General features: G+C 36.3%; 2 protein-coding genes across 2 annotated transcripts; one reads left to right on the top strand and one right to left on the bottom strand.

The window, feature by feature from the left end:
- The first annotated feature begins 2,494 nt into the window (after nucleotides 1-2,494).
- Nucleotides 2,495-7,478, top strand: LOC113358390. The gene is made up of 5 exons (XM_026601942.1): nucleotides 2,495-2,902; nucleotides 3,489-3,644; nucleotides 4,005-4,345; nucleotides 4,720-5,488; nucleotides 6,637-7,478. Exons 1-5 carry the CDS (start codon nucleotides 2,728-2,730, stop codon nucleotides 7,206-7,208), a joined length of 2,013 nt encoding a protein of 670 aa, XP_026457727.1. The 5' UTR covers nucleotides 2,495-2,727; the 3' UTR covers nucleotides 7,209-7,478.
- A 591-nt stretch (nucleotides 7,479-8,069) lies between these two features.
- LOC113360511 (protein LURP-one-related 8-like) lies at nucleotides 8,070-9,916 on the bottom strand. Its single transcript, XM_026604016.1, has 2 exons — nucleotides 9,629-9,916; nucleotides 8,070-8,465 (listed from the first exon to the last, which is right to left on the bottom strand). The coding sequence occupies exons 1-2, from the start codon at nucleotides 9,914-9,916 to the stop codon at nucleotides 8,070-8,072; spliced, it is 684 nt and encodes a 227-aa protein (XP_026459801.1).
- Nucleotides 9,917-19,450: the final 9,534 nt, after the last annotated feature.

A 19,450-nucleotide genomic window follows, 5' to 3' on the forward strand; every position in this document is an offset into this window, starting at 1 on the left:
CTTTATATTAAACATTAAACATAATCTTCTTTCTATTGTAAAGTTTACAAGTGATATCAAATGTTCTTTTGAACTATTTTCACGGGGATATGAAATAAATTTCATTCTCAATAAGCAAGTCTTGGTCGGAGGGTTGATGCATCATAACTTATATCCTTTGCGGTCCTCACAGCAACAACTATTTTATTCAACAAAAAATTGCCTATTTCTTATGTCTTAGCTTCTCCAAATCTATGGCATCAAGGGGTAGGGCGTCCTGCACGTAAGTTGTTAAAAGGCTTGAGTCTACTGCTGCTATCAAGCTTTCCAACAAAGTCTTCGAATTTGTTTTTTTTCCTTCGTGTCAGTTTGGTAAGAGCAAGTGTATGCCTTTTTATATTTCTTGTAAGCCACTGGCTTTTATTCACTGTGACATATGACACCCTGCACCAATAGTTTCTACTCTAGGATATATGTGCTATATTTTTTTTATAGATGATTCCAGTAAGTTCAATTGGATATATCTATTGAAGTGTATAACCAAAAGTCTTTCTTGTGTTACTCTCTTTTAGAACATTTATTGGAATTTGTTTGATTCTAAGATTAAGGAATTTCAAATTGATGGTGTTTATGAGTTAGTAAAGTGCTCATTTAGAGAAGCTTATATGTAATGACTTGGTCAACATTCCTATCTTTTTTTTCCTACTTCTGTAATGATACTATATAAGTATCTTTCTAATTGTAATTTCTTAACAACTTTGGTACAACCATTCACTGTTTCTACACATACGTTTTGGGCTTGCCGGTGTTTTGGAATTTTTGTTATGAATGTTTTGTCAAGGTGTTTAATTTTATTGTTTGCATCAATTAAAAGATCCAGTGTATCTAATGCATAATTTCTTTAAATAAGCATCTTCTTCCATACTATACATATTATCACGATTTTTAGATGGATCTTCTTGGGATGTTGAAATGTCAACTATGTAAGAAAAACACTATTAGAAGAAAAGCTTAACAGAAAATCACGAAAAATTCATTCGAAATCAAACAATTATTGTGTGGAAATGGAAGTGTGCTATGAAATGAGATTATAATGTTTAAGTTAGAGCGAAACCTAGCGACCAGGTAATGGCCTCAACATAGCCGCTCGGCCATAGCTTTGTCGATGCCCGAGTGACTATTAATTGGCCATAGAGGGAATGCCCAGACTTTAATAGCAGACCCAAACTGCCCACATTTGCTCGTCTTGTCATTCCTTTGGACTTGCCCCTCACTCATCAAAGGAAACTACTTGAGTCCTGTTAATAGGAAAGAAGGAATGTATTTGAGGAGGGAATAAAAATGATAGAGGAGGGACTGACCATATTATAAAATATCAAAATATCTACAATATCCTTTTCACCCTAACACCAGAGCAACCCAAAACCAATTAAACTCCTGCCGTGTTATAAACCCTAATTCTCTGATTACCTTATCCTAGCAATATTGTGAGATATTATCATCACACAAGTTGCCATACATGAGTATTTTTTTTATTCACGTAGTAAATCATGGTGTCATTGATGTGCTTGGACCAATTACTGAAAAAGGGGCGAAGCATATGGACGACTTGGGTCTGGTTCTTAATCTTTTTTGTGTTTTTTGGATCGGTGTTATGATCTTAATTGAAAATGACGAATTGGGGGACGTTGTAAATGAAATCAGATTAAATCTACCTGTGCATTATTGCTCAAGTATTTGAATGGGTATATAAAGAGGCTAAAAACTTGTGACGATAGTTTACTTATTCTTAAAACTAACTGTCCGTTTGGTTGGGAGAATTAGAATCCTAAGAATTCAATTATGGGGTAATCCAATTTTTGGAATTGGATTCCAATCCAAAAAATTTATGTTCGGTTGAGATAATTCAATTGTCTTTGTTTTTACCCCAAATCCAATTCCATTGCACCATTGGACCAATGCAATGGAAATCTATCATTTTGGAGGGAATTGAATTCCTAGGAATTAAAATTCCCAATAACATATAGTTCATTTGTCCCGTTCGGTTCAAGAAATTGGACGCATTCCCTAGAAATTGGATTCCAAGGAATACAAATCCTTGAAACGAACGGGCTGTAATAGTACGTTCTAACAAATCAGTGAAAGTTAGAATCGAATCATTAACTTTGGTGTTAGCTATTGTTCGATGCGGGTACGCATATTAGAAAGTGGAGATGACAGTGAGGGCAGATCTGGCATTTTAGAAAAAAAGAAAATCATTTTTAACATTTTGACTTGGACCGAAAATTGACTTGTTAAATTTCTTTCCCTACTCGTAACCTTTATTTCTCTCCTAATAACATGACTCAGCTAGTTCTAACTTTCTATTTATCCATTTCAACGTTATCTGAAATGACTTTTGCCAGGTGTATCCCCGAAAATCAAATTTAACGGAATATGCGTAAAAGTAACGGACATCTCTGAAAAAAAGAAGTAAACAGCCTTCCGGTTTCCCGAAAACTATAAATACTTGCCGTTCTCCCAAATTTCTTGCCCTAAACCAAAAATCTCTGATTGTATCGGCGCCTCCATACCCAGCTCACTTTCCCCACTTTGGTTCTATAAAATCGTCTGAAATTAATGGTTACTACTTATTTAGTTGTTGAAGAGCTCTATGGAGTTGTAAAACTTTCCCATTTTGTCTGTTGCTTGTGTTACTGAGTTGGAGAAGATATGTGGTGGTTTCCCTAATTTATTCATCTTGTGAAAATGGATGCGATTGAGTTTCCTTACCAAAGGGATGTCTCGGTTTCGAAGAATTTGATGGGTAAAGGATTTGGTAGAGAGCGTATGTTAGAAGGGGATCGATCAGAATCCATCAGTGTTGGTTCAGTTCCTCGTAGCTCCGGTCTTACTGGGTGCAGCACTAGTGGTAGTATTAAAGGTTGATTTTCTAAGATTCTCTGTTAGTAATTGGTTTATTGTAACATGTAATTTTTTTTTCTTGCTTCCATTTTGTGTGTGAGGAAACTAAATAGGATCTGCTGAATCTCTTGTCTGGGTTTCTACTGGTTTTTGTTAGATTGTAATCACTAGAGCGAGAATGGTATTTGAGTTAGGGTTGAAGTAAAACATGGAGAATGAGAGTTTTCCTGTTCATTGTATGACAGCAAGGATATTAGTTCGGTTTTATACATTATTGTTGTGAAATCAGAAAATAAAAAATTCAGTTGAGCGACTCAAACACGAATGGCATGCCCAGCTTTATCTGCCTGGTCCAAATTTTTTGTCATGCTATTCCTAAGTGAGACACTTATATTATGGGGTCTTTAAGGTTAAGGGATGAGGGAGTGATGGAGTTTTTGGATATGCTGGTTTGGACTCTGTGGTACTAGGTTCACAGAATGACTAGTAGCATAGCCCTATATCATGTTTACTTGAATTTGGTAGTTCAGTCTGAATTTGTTTTAGTTGTATGAACTTATTATGACAACTCTTGACTCTTCTCTTTTATTCATGCGTCATTTTAGATAAAGCTCGGGCAGTGAAACAAAAACATGGCTTAGACGGTAAACGGAGTGACAGGAACAAAGTTAAACCACCTATGAAGACTAAACTGGATTCATTCTTCTCGAAGAATGGGATAACAAGCAATAACTCATCCTCAGGAGGAAACAACATTCTTGGTATGTTAGCGTTTAGTTTATAAATGTAATTGTGTATGAAAATTGGTGAGTATCATTATCATTATTGAGTTTGCATACTTGCTATAAATTTTGATGCCGAATGCCAGTTCCAAAAATATTGAAAGTGAATGTCACGAAGCTGTTTTTTCCTTTTAGCTGCATACTATTATGCACGCCTTCTTCTAATATGTTAGTTGCTACAATCATCAGCCGTTCTCTGATGTTTCTTAACGATTACTGTTTTTGGCTAATGTCACATACACCGCTGCACTTATCTTTTCACAACCGGTAGTTCTTTTTTATACATGTCCTCTTGCATTTACAATGAATTAATAATTTCTTTCGGGCGTCTTATATCAGGGATATATGGTCTGAAATCAGATATTCATGCTGTTACAAGTCATGTGGATGAGCTGTCTCTGAATGAAATCCTTGATGGCAGTTATAAATGTCCGATCTTATCCCAAAGCAAAGGTAGGAAATCAGTTAATACAACTGATAACATTCTACACTCGGTTCGGAAGGTGTGCTCTATCCTTCAACCCCAGAGAGCACCTGAACCATCACAGAAAGATGTTGACCTAGACAGTGGTTCAATAAAGATGGAGGCTTGCATATCTGATACCGGTTTCTGTTCGTCTAAAAGAGAGGAAAATGATAAAGAAGATGGGGACTTGCACTGCAAAACTTCATCTTGTAAGGTAAGTCGTTTAGGAAAATGATAAACACCAGGAAGGCAGGAAGGTATACTTCAGGCATAGCAGTGCACCATTTAAAGGAGTGGGAGGCGCTGAGTAACATAGAAAATGTTTTCATATAGTTAATGTTTGCTAATACAATGCTGCGCTATAAGATCCTCGTCGATCCTTTTGACCACGAGATTTCAGTCGTGGATATCCAAGTGCGGGTCTCTTATATGCATGTTTCACTCTTGAATGGTGTGCAGTGTGCACTGTTGATACACTTCTCCTGAGGCCTGACTAGCAGGTATCTAATAATTTCCATAGCATCATATTTAATCCTTTAGTATTTTAACTAATTCTCGACTTACTTTTTTCTTATACCTCACCTAAAGATTGAGGACTCCCATAAAAAGTTTTTGGATGCCAAGCTGCTGCATCAACCTAATGGTATTCTGGAGTGCTTAGCATTACAACCAGTAAAGGATTTGGATTCACTCTTACATGATACAGCCAAGCCTGGGGTGTCATCACGGGCTAGTCCTGATATACGAGCAGTCAAGGGAACATCTCAGAGATATAGATTGCCGCCTTTCTATTGGTCACATTCTTTTACTGACTCATGTAAAACTAATGTTGAAGGGAGCAAGTTGACAATTAGGAGTAGCGCGTTCCAAAGTAGATGGGTGAGAATAGAGAGCACCGCCTCCACTCAAGGGGATAGTACTGGTTGTTTTTCAGACCTGGACTCGTTTGCTTGTGATTATAACCTAAATACTTTAAAACATCTAAACCTAGGTCTTTCAGAAAAGGAGCCAACTTCGGCATCCATCAGTTTTCACAAGCAGGTTCTGTTGTCCACTTCCAAAGATCCTCTCACTGGCTTCCCACATAAATCCGATAATTATTTAGGTGCTCAGTCAAAGTTTGGTTTTAACATGAACATTGTTAAAGATGGTAGAAAAATAGAAAACAGTTATGGTCAAGAAAAATATTTAAGGTTTGAAGAAAACAAAGATAATGGTGTTGGTGGAGAACCAAGTAAGAGAAGGAAAGGTGCTTGTTCTACTGAAGATGGTAGTTGTTATTCTATGTTTAAATCTTCTGTTACTGGATATCCCAACTTTCCTTCGCATATACATGATCCAGATGACACTAAACACGGTAAATTGGCTGTTACACTCTTTTCTTTCTGCCCAGTTCTTTCATGCTATTTTGGTAGAATGTTATTGTTACACTCATGTAAGCATAAGTATTGTTCATTCCGTTTGCGAGTAGACAGAACTCTTGTATACATTTGCTTCCATATCGTGTTGAACTGCGATTGTTATGTTATAAAACATCCATCCCATGATCCTGCTTCTAGATCTTGTACTTGTGTGTGGAATTTGAACTGCAAGTAGGTTGTACTATTTGAGTTGAATCTCCTGGTGATAAAGAATGGACTGGAGTCACAGGCTGCCCAGTTGACTTGATCTGAGTCGGCTTGAGTTAGGGACAGGTGGTGTTCAGATGAGCGAGCCTAAAGCAGGTTCAGGGTTTGGTCTTTGAACTGATTAAGGTCATCTTGGTTGACACTGAGAGTCAATATTATCTTTTTCATTTTGGGCTCGGCTGAATTTATCTGTTCATTTATTTGGCAAGTCGAAGCTGACTTTGCCGATCCCCACGGTTGGTCTTGGGCTGCAACTGATTTAGTTATGGGCTGTTTTTACTTGCTGAAAATGATGAAGCTCATCTTATCCCCAAAATAATTTTATATAATAATGCACCCTCAGTATAACCAATGAGAATATCTTGTTATTGTTCTTTAGCTCAGTGTGATCGGTCTCCATGATGAGATAATAGTTTTGTCCTGTGCCTACTCTCCCTACAAATTAGTCGAGTCATTTTGCTCCCCAAGTGCATGTCATAAAATTCACTGCATCAACAGTTGTAGTAGTTTGAGGAATAAATTGATGAGAAAACATTGAAATATGCAGTTTGCAAGTAAGTTACCGGTTGGAGTTTGCACATCATATGTGAGCATTTTTAATTCTTGACTTCTCCTAGGCTTGTAAAGGTAACGTTGTTCCTTATAGTTGGTTTTAGAATGGAAATGTAAATGTTTCAGAAATTGTTATTGGAGGTTCTGCTAATGAATACATTTCCATGCTGTATTAATTAGGAAATTCACATTTATTAACACATTCAGATTCAGTGTGTCTGTAGTGCTACATCAATGGAACTTGTTCAGTTGTTCTTTGTTATATCCAGCTTTTATAACCTGAAATTCTCATGCCGAAGTTATATGTGATTGTCTTTCATGGCAGATGCACATTCTCCAAGGCTACTAGCTGCTGCTCAGATACTTAACGAGATCTCAAGACTTTCCAGAACTCAGAATCAGAACAGGGAAAAAAACAGATGGCCGAAAAAACTCTCTCAAAAGGTCATGAAGGCCCGCAAATCAGGGTCTCGATTGGGGAGGCCAGAAGAAATACCAGCTACGCCAAAACCAGTTATGGCACGTATTGATGATGATGATGATGTTATGAATCATGACCAAAGAGCAGTTCCTTCAAAGAAGCCTAGATTCCTCATGACCAATAATCAAATAAAAAAGGATAACTCTCAGTCTCAACCAAGCAATACTGGAAGAGGATTGATGATATCTTCACCTCCTGCAACTACATCAATTAGGTCATCTCCTCTTTGCAGTAATAAGTTAGGGAAAGGTTTGATTTCCGAATCAAAGAAATTGAATCCCGATAACCTTAAAGTATTTGGGACTATGCCACCATTGTCTACTGGGGTGTTGGACAAATCATGTAGCAACAGTCAGCAAAAGCTGCGGAAACCATTGCTTATAGACTGGAGTAGAGGAAGGAACAAGAGAGTGTGATGATGAGGGATCTACTTTTTGGATGGTAGGGAGCCTAATCTTCCTCTTTATTTTGATGGGTGTCGAGTAGTGAACAGTGCGGTAAGTAGTAGGATAGTGGCTAGTGTGGACAATTGTATTATATGGCATAGAGAAACATTGAACAAGTATTTAAAGCTGTTAGTCAAAGGCAGCCACTGGGTTGATTGTTGTCAGTGATGTGTAACATTTGGTTCTTGTTGTAAAGTATTAGGATCCAGGCAATAGAAAATATCAGTTCAGTTCGTAAAACTTTTTTGTTCCTTCTCAAGTAAAGTTCAAAAGATAGATGCACAGCCTGATACTGTCTGGTGCAAACTGGTTGGTTGTTGTTCTATGGGTGCAAAATTTATGTAAGAATTATGCCAAATAAGGATGGCTCTGCGTGTCCACACCACAGAAACCCCATGTTAGTGATTCCTTATTGGAGAGCCTGCTTCGGAAAAGGCTGGCTTTCTCTATCTGCGTTAAGATGCGGATCATTAGGTAGGATAGGTGTCTTCATATTGTCGATGCTTCTACAATTCAAGGGATCCATATATACGTTTAGAAGTCCTTACTACTAAGGGTGAATTGGAGAGAGAAAGCCAGAAAGGTATGGCATTCTGTGACAATGCATACCTTGCCTGATCCTTCAACTGATTGACTGCACGCAGTATTGCTTGTTCAACTTCAAGATCCTTGTAACTATATCTAGTTGGGGTACATATAGTAATGTCATTCAACTCTTTCGTATCCTTGCAAAATAATTAGCATCTTAATCACAAAGTTCTTTTAGAAATTTACAGTGTAGAAAGTTTTTTGTTGCTTTAAGGGGTCATAGGTATAATAACCCAATAATAGCTAGGAGAACATTTGATCAAGTAGTAAAATCATTGTCATGGCAATTCCATGATCAAATCCGGACCGCACGATTAAAAGAAAAACCTTTTCCCCAAATGAGATACCTTCTATCTTTGCTTCCTTCCTTGAGATCTCTGCGGCCACCTCCCTAGTCTTGTCTAATATCCTACATGACCGATTCTTATAAGAACCTTCAATTGTGTAAACACAACTCTTTCGGCCGGATTGGTAAAGCACTACTTGAGCTAACGCACCTGGAACGTTTGCAATTTTCAGTAGATCATTACATCTCTTTGCTATGCATATTGGAAACCTTGTCTCTGTACAGCTTTCCGTGCTGTCATTGTGGATGTCGCCTTCAAACACATGCCAATTAGCGAAAATGCCAAGTTTGGTCTATAAATAAATAAGTAAATTTTGTCATCAGTAAACACCTAATCATATAACTTCAAAATGGAAGAGGAATACAAATTTGGTCTATGAAAATCCGGTTTCAAAATAATAGGTCGGTTTCATGTGTAGTAAAAGAAAAGATTTAATGGTATTTTTACTTTCCATTCTAATTAAAATACCATCGATAATAAATTTGGTGTTGGAATTCAAATTATTGATATCACCAAATTCACCACCCAATAATTTTACAACTGTGCTACATTGGCCTCAGCTATTTTTACTAATCAGGTTTCTCTAATTGGGCTCGTGATGTTTAACATGGAGCTACCTGGAGGCTTGAAATCCGTTTAAGACGAACCCATTTGCAAGTGAAGGCTGTTTTGAGGCATACTCAAATTTTGAGCCGAACCTATGTTTTTGCGTAGGTTCGACTGATAACTTTTCAGCCGAACTTAGACAAATGTATGCCTCAAAACATTTGAGTATGCTTCAAAACAGGTTTCTTGCAAATGTTTTACATGAATAGACGACTATCGTGCTAACTGCAAAACCTTAGCTGCCTAGCATATGCAAAACTTTAGCTGCCTATTATATACCTTAGTGAAGATCATATCTGACTATACCCTGCGCGTAATAGACTACTGCCTCTGTTTCAGAAAAAATGAAAGTATTGTTTTTCGTAACAGAAGAAGTATAACGAAAATGAGTGGGTCAGCTAATTAATGGTCCGGATCAAATACAACCCGATTAGGTATTCAGGCAGAAAAAACGGGCGATCAAGTAGTTTTTGAGTGAGTTAACGATCCTATACTGTACTGGTCATAAAATAACACCCCTTTACAAAATATTTCAAATTGAGTTTCACCTAGTGTGTATCTGTTCCCAAACCTTGTATCACATAGAGAATTAGAGATCTTGTTACTTGTTAGAGGATCCGTAGGAGGCCTAACTACCAAGTACAGTAGCATATCTGTTAAACAATTACGTATAATATGAACAACTAAATTAGTTTGAGGTACATGTAGTTTTGCTTATTTGCTCTTATACAATTGTAGAGCTAAAAAGCTGAATAAAACTAGCCATGTTGAACAGTGCACGCACCATTTATATATCTAGACATGTGAAAAATGCAACTTTCATTTGGTTTAATGGTCAAGTATAAGTACCTGCCGACAAATGGTGAATACAGCTTTTCCTAAACCATCCATGAGAAGTATCTCTTTGCTTCCCTCTCCAATGTAATTATCGACACGGTAGACTATGTCGCCACTGGAATCGATCACTGTAAACCCATTACAATTGAAAACTTGTGATTTTCTCCACACTGTTAAACTAGCTGTCGATGATTCCCCATTGATTCCATACTCCTTCTCCACCTGATCATTATCACCACCACCATCATCACCTACACGGCGGAATGTTTTGCGCTTATTAGATCTTTTAAGAAATCTCATTTCTATTTCTCTCTTGATATTTTCAAGGCTGCACAGATATCTCCGTCTCTCTTTGTTAGTATATATATTAGAGATGTTTATAGCATGTGGTTTCAGTGTGTGAATTAGTTTAATCGGTATAGGGACAGAATCACCATGCTTGATACATACGTAAGGACGGTGTAACCCAGCCACCAGGCAGGCCCTAGCATGTGAGGTTAGCTAGCTAATCGGTGTTTCCACGTAACGTTTTATTCAACTTTTAGCTATATGGCGTTTAATACTCTTTTCGTTACTTCGCGTGAGGTGTGCAACATTCCAAAAATATATGTCTTTCTCATGTCTATAAGTGGAAAAGATTCGTATCTAGAATTTTTGGATATTTCTATTTTGGGTCATCTTGGTTCCCTAAACCATGACAAAATATTCTTCGCACTTCTTCTCACAAGGATAATTAGATATACTCCAGCGGGATTAAGGGACGTGGCCAATATATATGTTTTCTTTTTCTTTCATGGATTCCAGTAATATTATATCAGGTGGGGGTAAAGTCATGACGCATCCAGAATATTTTCCAGTGTAGGGCATGACTGAATGAGTTAATATCCGCCAGGCTAGTCGGACGATGGCCAGTTTAAACTATTAAGCGTACCCGTTTCCTTAGAGCATCTTCCTAAGCATTGATAAATTAGAGGAGAAAATACAGTAGGTTGATTATCAAGAAAAGAAAAGATAGCTCAGAAGTAGAAAGGGTATAAAACAAAGAGACCCAAAGAAGAGTTATATGGATTTTGGTACTGGACTTTTCATAGAGGAGACGAACATATTTTGTTCTTGCGCAATAGGAACAAGCATGGTGAGTTTTTCCGTGCAACTGTCTCTAAGAATAGATCTAAACAATCTATGTATTTTCCTGCAGAAGAAGGTACATCACAATGGTCGAATTTTGTTTCTGCCTTTGCTAAGGTGGTGTCTGTGAAGAATCTTAAATCTACACATAATATTAACAATACTGCTCCAACAAAGGAAGCTGTTATTCATCAGAATTCTAGTCAAGATTCTCATAAACCTGAAAGTTTTGCTTCAATTGCTACGCAAGACTCTAACTGGAATCAAACAGTCATAATTGAAACTTCAAAGGAAGTTCTTTCTTGGAACAATATTGGTCAGGAGATTGCAAAGAGATTTAAAATGGATTTGGATTTCGATATCTTTCCATTTGAATCCAAGAAGGCTTTCTTTTTCTCATCACAAAAAGATCGTGATACAATGATTCAAACAGGTTTATGGAATTTTGATGATATGTCAATCAGATTTCTTCCTTGGTGGAATACTTCTAATCACTCTTACTGAAATCGACAATGAAGGATCATGGATTCAAATTCAGGGAGTTCCTTTTAATTTATGGGGTCCATCTTTTTACAAAGAATTCAGTCAAAAATTTGGAGGTCTTATTGAAGTTCATCATTCAACTTCAAAATGGGAGGATGCATCAGCTATTCGGCTGAAGGCACGTAGTTATGATGGTATTATTTCATCCTTTCTATACCATCATGGGGGTTATTCATTCCCCATCAAAATATCACCTATGAAGCTAGTCAATAGAAAAGTGGATCAAAAACACCAGAATATTAGGGTTCAAAAGTTGGAGATAGTTTCAGTGGATCTGAATATCTCTGAGTCAACAAAAGAATTCTCAATCAATGTAGATTGGCCGAGAATTCCTCAACCAGTTTTATGACCACACGATTTAAGGAGACAAAATATGTTCAGAAAATTTGTCGGCGATGGAAAAGGAAATATCTTAACATCGGCTGTAATTTCAAATTCAAATTTAAACTCAAATTTTGCCTCCAACAAACGGTCTTTTAATTTGGATTCGGAGTCGGGTCAGGTGGAAAAGTATTCGGGGCAATCAACAGAAACGGAGTAGGATCCAGGTCTAAATTTAAATTCATCTACCGATAAGACTATTATCATCTCAAATTCGGAACAACCTTCAACAACGAATATCTTACCTAATTTTCAAAGTGAATCAGATGTTGATGATTATTTGGAGACGAAAATATCTATTCCATATTTGCAAATGATTGATTCATTTGGAACGTCCACAACTGATTTGGCATCTTCTTCAACGGAAACTACTCAAATTGGCAATTTTGATTTCTTTTGGAAAACCTCAGAAAAATGGAGTTCACTTAAACATAAGGTATCTCATAACTTAAAAGATGAATTCGAAAATGTCTTGCTTCAAATGGCCACTCTTTGGCCAAAGTTAGGCATTAATTTGAAATGTTCGAAAGATGAAGTTAATGATGCTATGATGGAGACATTTAAAAATCATCTTCAAAACTTTGATTTTGAAAATCGAAAATTTGGTTAAATGTTTCAGTGGGTTTTCTTTGATTGTTCAGTTATTCATGGATTTAAAAATTGTCTATTGGAATATTCGTGGGCCCAATGACATTAGCAGAAGAGATGTTGTTAAAAAAAATTAGGGATTGGAAACCCAATATTACTATTGCAGGAAACTAAAATCCAGCAATGTAATGATTTACTGGTTTGGCAATGTTGGAGTAACAGTTCAGTTAAGTGACTCGATTCACCCTCTCAAGGAATCTCAGGGGGTATCTTATGCTTGTGGGATTCCTCAAAAATTTCAAGTTCTGGATTCTTTAATTGGGCCTCATTCTATTACTTTGTTGTGTAAAAATGTTGTTGATTCTTTTGAATGGATGTTTACTGGTCTTTATGCACCCTGTGCATCAAACTCTGAAGACTTAAGACTATTTTTGAGAGAGATTGAAGAAGTCATATGTTTTTGGAGATACCCTTGGGTTATAGGAGGAGATTTCAATGAGATCAGATTCACTCATGAAAGAACTTCAGGTGGAGAAGTAACTCCTGGTATGAACAAATTCAATAGATTTATCTCAAGGCATCATCTAATTGATCTTTATTTGCTTGGTGCCACCTACACTTGGACCAATAATCAAACTCAAAGCATCAGAAGTAGAATTGACATAATATTTGTGTCTCCTGATTGGGAATGTTGTTATCCTAAAGTGATTCAACAAGCTCTTGCAAGGCCTTGTTCTGATCATGATCCAATTGCACTTATTTCGCAGGGGCTGAAGCATGGACCACCACCATTTATATGTGAGTATTTCTGGTTTTCTCACCCAAACTTTCTTACTTTTGTCATTTCTTTTTCTGTTTCAGGAAGTGTTGGTTACATTTTCTGCAAAAAACTTCAAATGCTGAAAATAAAGTTGAAGGTGTGGAGAAAACTAGAGTATGGAGCAGTTGATAGCAGACTTGAAGAATTGGATAATATTTTCATGACTCTTGATGCTGCTGAAGATGCAAATAATGGGCTTACTGATTTGCAATGGGAGGAAAGAACCAATGTTATACAAGAATATTGTAAGTTAACTTCCATCAATGTTGAGAAGATGAGGAGCAGAGTTAGAGTGACCCACATCAAGGACTTTGAAAATAACACCAAGTACTTACATAGGCTGGCTAATGATAGAAGAATGAGGAGTTATATTAGCTCCATAAAAGTAAATGATAGTATGACTAGTGATGAAGCTGATATAAAAGATGGCATAGTTTCTTACTTTAAAAAAATATTTCAAAATCAAGCTCCAAGAAATATTTCAATGGATGGAATGAATTTTACTAAAATATCAGATGAGATGAATGTAGCTTTACAAAAAGACTTTGATGAAGATGAATGTTTGCAGCAATAAAGCTTTTGGGACAACTAAAAGCTCCAGGGCCCGATGGGTTTCCTGTCAAATTCTATCTTATTTGCTGGAGTATCATAAAAGAAGATTTTCTCAAAGTCATGAATGAACTGTACAATACAGGTTTTTTAGATTGGAGATTAAAAAACACCTTCATTGCTTTGATCCCAAAAAAAGATTCAATTGAAGAGATTAAATATCTGAGGCCTATAAGCTTAATTCATGGTGTGTATAAAAATATATCCAAGATTCTTGATGAGAGATTTAAGCTTGTTCTTCCTCATATTATTTCTCAACAACAATCTGCTTTTGTGAAGAAAAGACAAATTTTGGATGGTGTTTTGATTGCAAATGAATTGATTGATTCTAGATTGAGAAGTGGCAAGCCAGGAATTCTTTGTAAAATTGACTTTGAAAAAGCCTTTGATCATGTCAATTGGGACTTCATTGATGAAATTTTCTAGCTCATGGGATTTGGTGACAAATAGAGAAGATGGATAAGATGTTGTGTAGAGTTTGTGAAGTTTTCAGTTCTCATTAATGGCAGTACAACTGTCTTCTTTACAATCAAGAAAGGCATCGGACAGGGTGATCCTATCTCACGTTTCCTCTTTTTATTGGTTGGAGAAGTATTAACTTACATGATTAAGAAAGCTCAAGATCAAGGGCTCATTTCAGGTTTTCAAGTTAAACCAAATGACATGCTTATTAGTCATCTGCAATTTGCATATGACACTTAATCTTTCTTTATGCAGATGTGGAACTGGTTAAAAGTCTTAGGCTCATACTTCTTTCATTTGAGATGCTCACTGGATTGAAAATAAATTTTGCCAAAAGCCAAATTTATGGAGTTATTTTGAAGGTGACTTACCAATTTTTCTTTCATTTTGGGATGCTATAGTGGTTCTCTTCCCACTAATTATCTTGGACTTCCCTTAGGTGATAAATGTGGTGGAATTTCTAAATGGGATAAGATCATAGAGAAATTTATTCAAAAGCTTGCAAGCCGGAAAAAATCTCTCTTATCTAGAGCTGGGAAAAATACTCTTGTGAATAGTGTTTTGGCAAGCTTGCCAATCTACTACATGTCATTGTTTGAGATGTCTGCCTCAGTTTTGAAGAAGATTGAAAAAATTATGAAAGACTTTCAATGGAATGACAACAAAGGAAAGAAAAACTTCATCTAGTGAAATGGAATGCTTTAAGAAGAAAAAAGAAAGTTGGTGGTCTGGGCATTAAGAATTTGAAACAATTTAATCATGCCTTACTTACTAAATGGTCCTGGAGATATGCAGTAGAAGACAGAGCTTTATGGAGATATTTAATTGAAGAAAAGTATGATTCTGGTGATGTCAGTTGGGCTTCTAGAATTCCTACATATACTTATGGCAAGTCTGTGTGGAGAGCAATTATGAAGTATCATCCAACTTTTCTAAAATTCATTCAGTTCAAAGTTAACAATGGAAATCTTTGCAGATTTTGAGAAGACAATTGGTTATATCAGCATTCTTTTAAATCTTGTTATCCAAATCTTTTTGCAGTTTCAAGAGCAAAAAAATTCACAGTTGCTGCAATGGGAAGTATTATTGATAATACAGTCATTTGGAATCTTCATATTCCCAGAAGACTTAATGCTACTGCTAGAACTGAGTATACTCTTCTCTCTACTGACTTAAATGGTTTCAGATTCAACGTGTCTGCTCCTGATGAACTGAAATGGTCTCTTAAAAAATCAAAGCAGTTTTCTGTCATTTCTGTCTATGACAAACTTAATGCTAATGATGATACTTTGCTTACTGGCCCTATTTTCAATCTAATCTGGAAGCTTAAATGTCCACCCAAGATTGGTTTTTTCTTAGGGTTATTGGCTTACAACAGATTACTCACAAGAGATCTTTTGAGAAGGAGAAGGATGGATGTACCACAAGTTTGTTTGTTCTGTGATGAAGATGAAACTGTTGCTCATCTGTTACTTCATTGCACTTTTGCAAGACATGTTTGGAATGACTTCATATGTCATTTAAATTGGTTTTTCTCTATGCCACCTGACATGACTGCAATGCTTCAAGCTTGGGGCCTAACTCAAAGCAGTAAGGAAAGCACAACTGTTTGGTACTTAATTCCTGCAGCCATAATGTGGAGCCTTTGGAAGGAAAGAAATGCAAGAGATTTTAATGACAAGAGTAGCAATGCCAGAGCTGTTATCAACAAAGCAGTTTACTGCTTATTTACATGGTCTCTATCTACGAAAGACTTTGAATCTGTGGATGCAAATACCGTCATGAGAAACTTGTCTACAATTTATTTTTCACTTTAAGATTGGTAGTCTGTTACCATATTTTTCTTCTTTTCTTTTTTCTTTGTGACTAAGGGTGGTATAATACTTTTATACCCTATTCTTTTTTGATCAATTCAATCTTTTCTTTGCCGATAAAAAAAACAAAAAAACAAGGAGACCAAGTATCTCTTTTTCTAATGATAATGGTGGTGGAAGTTATTCTTTATTAATCAAGAACGCGGCTGATATGCAATTTGCAATATTGTTATTAATCATTTGCAATTTGCAGATGACTTGATAGTGTTTGGATGAGGATGTAGTGTAAGTTCAGAATTCAAAATAAATTTGGTTTGCATTTGGCTTGATTTCTGGTTTAAAGATACATTTCAAGAAAAGTGCTCTAGTTGCAGTGGAGAATGCTCTGAATGAAGCTGAATGTTCAGCTATTTTTGGGTTCCAAATGTCTAGTTTTCCGACGAGTATCTGGGTTTGAGATTTTATTCTGCAAAATTTCCAAAAAAAAGTTAAGCTTATGACAGAGAAGGTATTTATCAAAAGGAGGGAGATTGATGCTTATCAAGCATGTTTTGTCCAGCTTACCTATCTATTACTTGTCCTATTTCAAACTTCAGCTTCCGTGGCAAAACAAATGGAGAAAATCATGAGACTGTTTCTTTGGGGCTCATCAGTTAATAAAGTGAAGAAGAGTTGGGTCGGATGGAAGAAGATAAGTTTGCCAAAGGAAATGCTAAGAGGATTTGGAGGTATGGAAATGAGGAACATGCTCTGCTGAGAAAAGTTATATATCAAAAGTTTGGGGGAAATCAGAAAGCATTATTCCCTAATTACAACAGAAATCCAGTAGGAAAAAGTTTGTGGACTGGTATTCTCAAATCTAGCTCTAGTTTTTATAATTGTCCTGCAGTTCAACTAAATAATGGCAACATGGTGTTGTTCTGGAAGGATAAGCGTCTAAATGGGCAAGCCCCAAAAACTATGTTTCTAGCTCTCTGTAAGATTAATAACAAGAAGGTGCTATATTACAAGATATGTTAGTCTGCAGCAACAATGGTAGATGGAATTTTTCTTTTTGAAGGTTACTAAAAGAGGAGGCGATAGAAGATGTTGCACATCTTTTGGATTTACTTCGTACTTTAAGCAGGGATAGTGGTAATGATCAGAGAATTTAGAATGTAGGGATTAAAGGTTTCTTTGTATAAGAATGTTACAAATATTTAAAGAATGACGAACTCTCATAAGAGTGTTTGGAATCCAAGTATACCTCAAAAGGTTATTTTGTTTGTGTGGATTGTCTACTACAATGTAACTCATAAATTGAACTCTTACAAGAATACCATAATAGTAAATTGATGACTTTTGTGAAAAAAGTTGTTGAATCAAATTGACATATCTTTTTATATTTTCAAGTACCAGGTTATTTCTTGAAGTTCTACAACTTGCACTGGGTTTTCATTATTTTGTCAGAAACAATATTTGGGAATGGAGAAAGAGGAAGTGCAAAGAGGCATCTTTAAAGAAGAGTATCTGGTATTTGTATCCATTTGCAATTTGGTGGGTTATTTGGGTTGAAAGGAATGCTATACTTTTCAATCAGAAGTATAAACTCTTGATTCCTTATTTGACAGTATGAAGATTTTAATCTTTCCCTAGGATGTTATGAGTTTTATGAGTTAGCTTTTACCATGTTTTTTATTTTTTTAGTCATTTGGTTGTGTCAAAGCTCTACTGCAATTGAGTTTGGGACTAGTTTTTCTCATAACTTTTCCACTATTTTGGTGTTGAGATGCTTTTGATCAATAAATTTTCCATTTTTGAGAAAAAAAATATATTAAGAGAAGATACGTATACATGATATATATGATGGAATCCATACGCCAAGTTTTTTTTTCGTCATTTTGTTTTCCCCTCTCAAAATAAATAGTTGTTTTGCATTACTCCCTTCTAAATCGATAATAGGTGACCCCCTATCTGTTATAACTAAGGATACAAAAATAAAAACCCTGTACATGTACCACCTAGTGGCCGGTTCCATGTTTGATTATATGTACCTACGTTTGTACATGTACCTTAAAAACGATCAGGTTCCGGTCCAATACCGGTTTTTACCTGTGATGTTGATACACATATATAATACCTTCTTCTTTCTCTCTCACTCTGGGGCTTTTAGCTATCTATATTTGAAATAGAACAAAGCACCAATAATGGGGAAAATAACCAAAACAATGTCGATCTACCGTATAGGGCGATGAGGATAAGAAAATCCTAATATCAATTTAGGATGCTGGATTCCGAAAGTAATCTTTAAATCCAGCTTCTTAAATTGATATCGCATTTAGTATACCACCTTCTACAATAACTCGACCTTCTTATACCACCTTCTACAATAACTCGACCTTCTTATACCACCTTCTGATTAAACTGATTTCATTCTCCACAAGTTTAAGACGATAATTAACCAACAAAAAGAAATGTCAATCGTTATAGTATAAGAAACTTCCATGTTTCGGAATTGTGAGAAAACCCCACGAAAATTCATACGAGAAATAAATTATAAAGACTAAATCTTTTTGAATTTCGATACAAAATTGTAGATTAAAATACAAACCCTAGATGTGGAACTACAATACAAAAAAAGATAGAGAAAAATCGGTATTAGGCTAAGTCCCATGGGCTAGATTGGCCAAAAAGTGTTGCAAATCAAAAAATAAGTGTGGGAAAAAAGTTAACACCTGTACATGCTACTTCTCTCTCCTAACATTTGCTCGTAGTTCAACTAGCAGCTAGTTTTAAAAGCTGAACCGTTCAGCGCTCAAAAAGTAACCAAAACGCTGAACCATTCAGCGCTGAGAGAAAATTTTCCGATCTAACGGCTGAGATTTAAAGCGCTGAACCAAACAACGCTCAACGCTGAACCGTTCAGCGCTAGATGGTGGTCCCGCTGACGTGGTCTTCTAATCTAGCTGCTAGATTAGCCATCCCATGGGACTTAGGAGGTTGCCCTAGCTGACGTGGATGGCCAATCTAGCATCTAGATATCTACCCCATAGGACTTAGCCTTAGATCAAGAAGGATTGTTGAGCTGGTGATTGATTTTTGAGTAGGATGCATCGCTAGGAGAATTGAATGATGCATCTGAGGAGAAATATCTCATTTTTGGCGACAAGAGGAAGAAGGAGGAGGAAATAACGAGAGTCTATGAGTGAGAATGGGAGATCAAGAGAGTAAATAAGTATAAAACCTAACATCAACGACTAGGATGCATTTAAATCAAGGGACAAAATCAAACATGCATTTCAGTCCCTGACAGGTACTGAATGGCTAGAACCGGTATATGTACCCCCTATAAAACCGGTTCTGAACTCTGTTCCATGTACTCCTTCTACGGTTCGGTCCGGGTTTATGGTTCTAGTATAGTTCCCCGAGTCTGTTCCGGTTCTTGTGTAGCTCTAGTTATATATGTCGTTATCACTCGATTAGTTATGTGTGTGTGTGCAGTGATGTATG

Source organism: Papaver somniferum, chromosome 3 (genome assembly GCF_003573695.1).
Source record: "Papaver somniferum cultivar HN1 chromosome 3, ASM357369v1, whole genome shotgun sequence".
Taxonomy (NCBI): domain Eukaryota; kingdom Viridiplantae; phylum Streptophyta; class Magnoliopsida; order Ranunculales; family Papaveraceae; genus Papaver; species Papaver somniferum.

Coding starts and splice junctions, on each gene's coding strand:
- LOC113360511 (XM_026604016.1), bottom strand. CDS start 9,916: ATGAGATTTCTTAAAAGATCTAATAAGCGCAAAACATTCCGCCGTGTA. Junction 8,466..9,628: donor TATTCACCATTTGTCGGCAG/GTACTTATACTT, acceptor ATTTATTTATAG/ACCAAACTTGGCATTTTCGC.
- LOC113358390 (XM_026601942.1), top strand. CDS start 2,728: ATGGATGCGATTGAGTTTCCTTACCAAAGGGATGTCTCGGTTTCGAAG. Junction 4,346..4,719: donor GCAAAACTTCATCTTGTAAG/GTAAGTCGTTTA, acceptor CCTCACCTAAAG/ATTGAGGACTCCCATAAAAA. Junction 5,489..6,636: donor TCCAGATGACACTAAACACG/GTAAATTGGCTG, acceptor CTTTCATGGCAG/ATGCACATTCTCCAAGGCTA.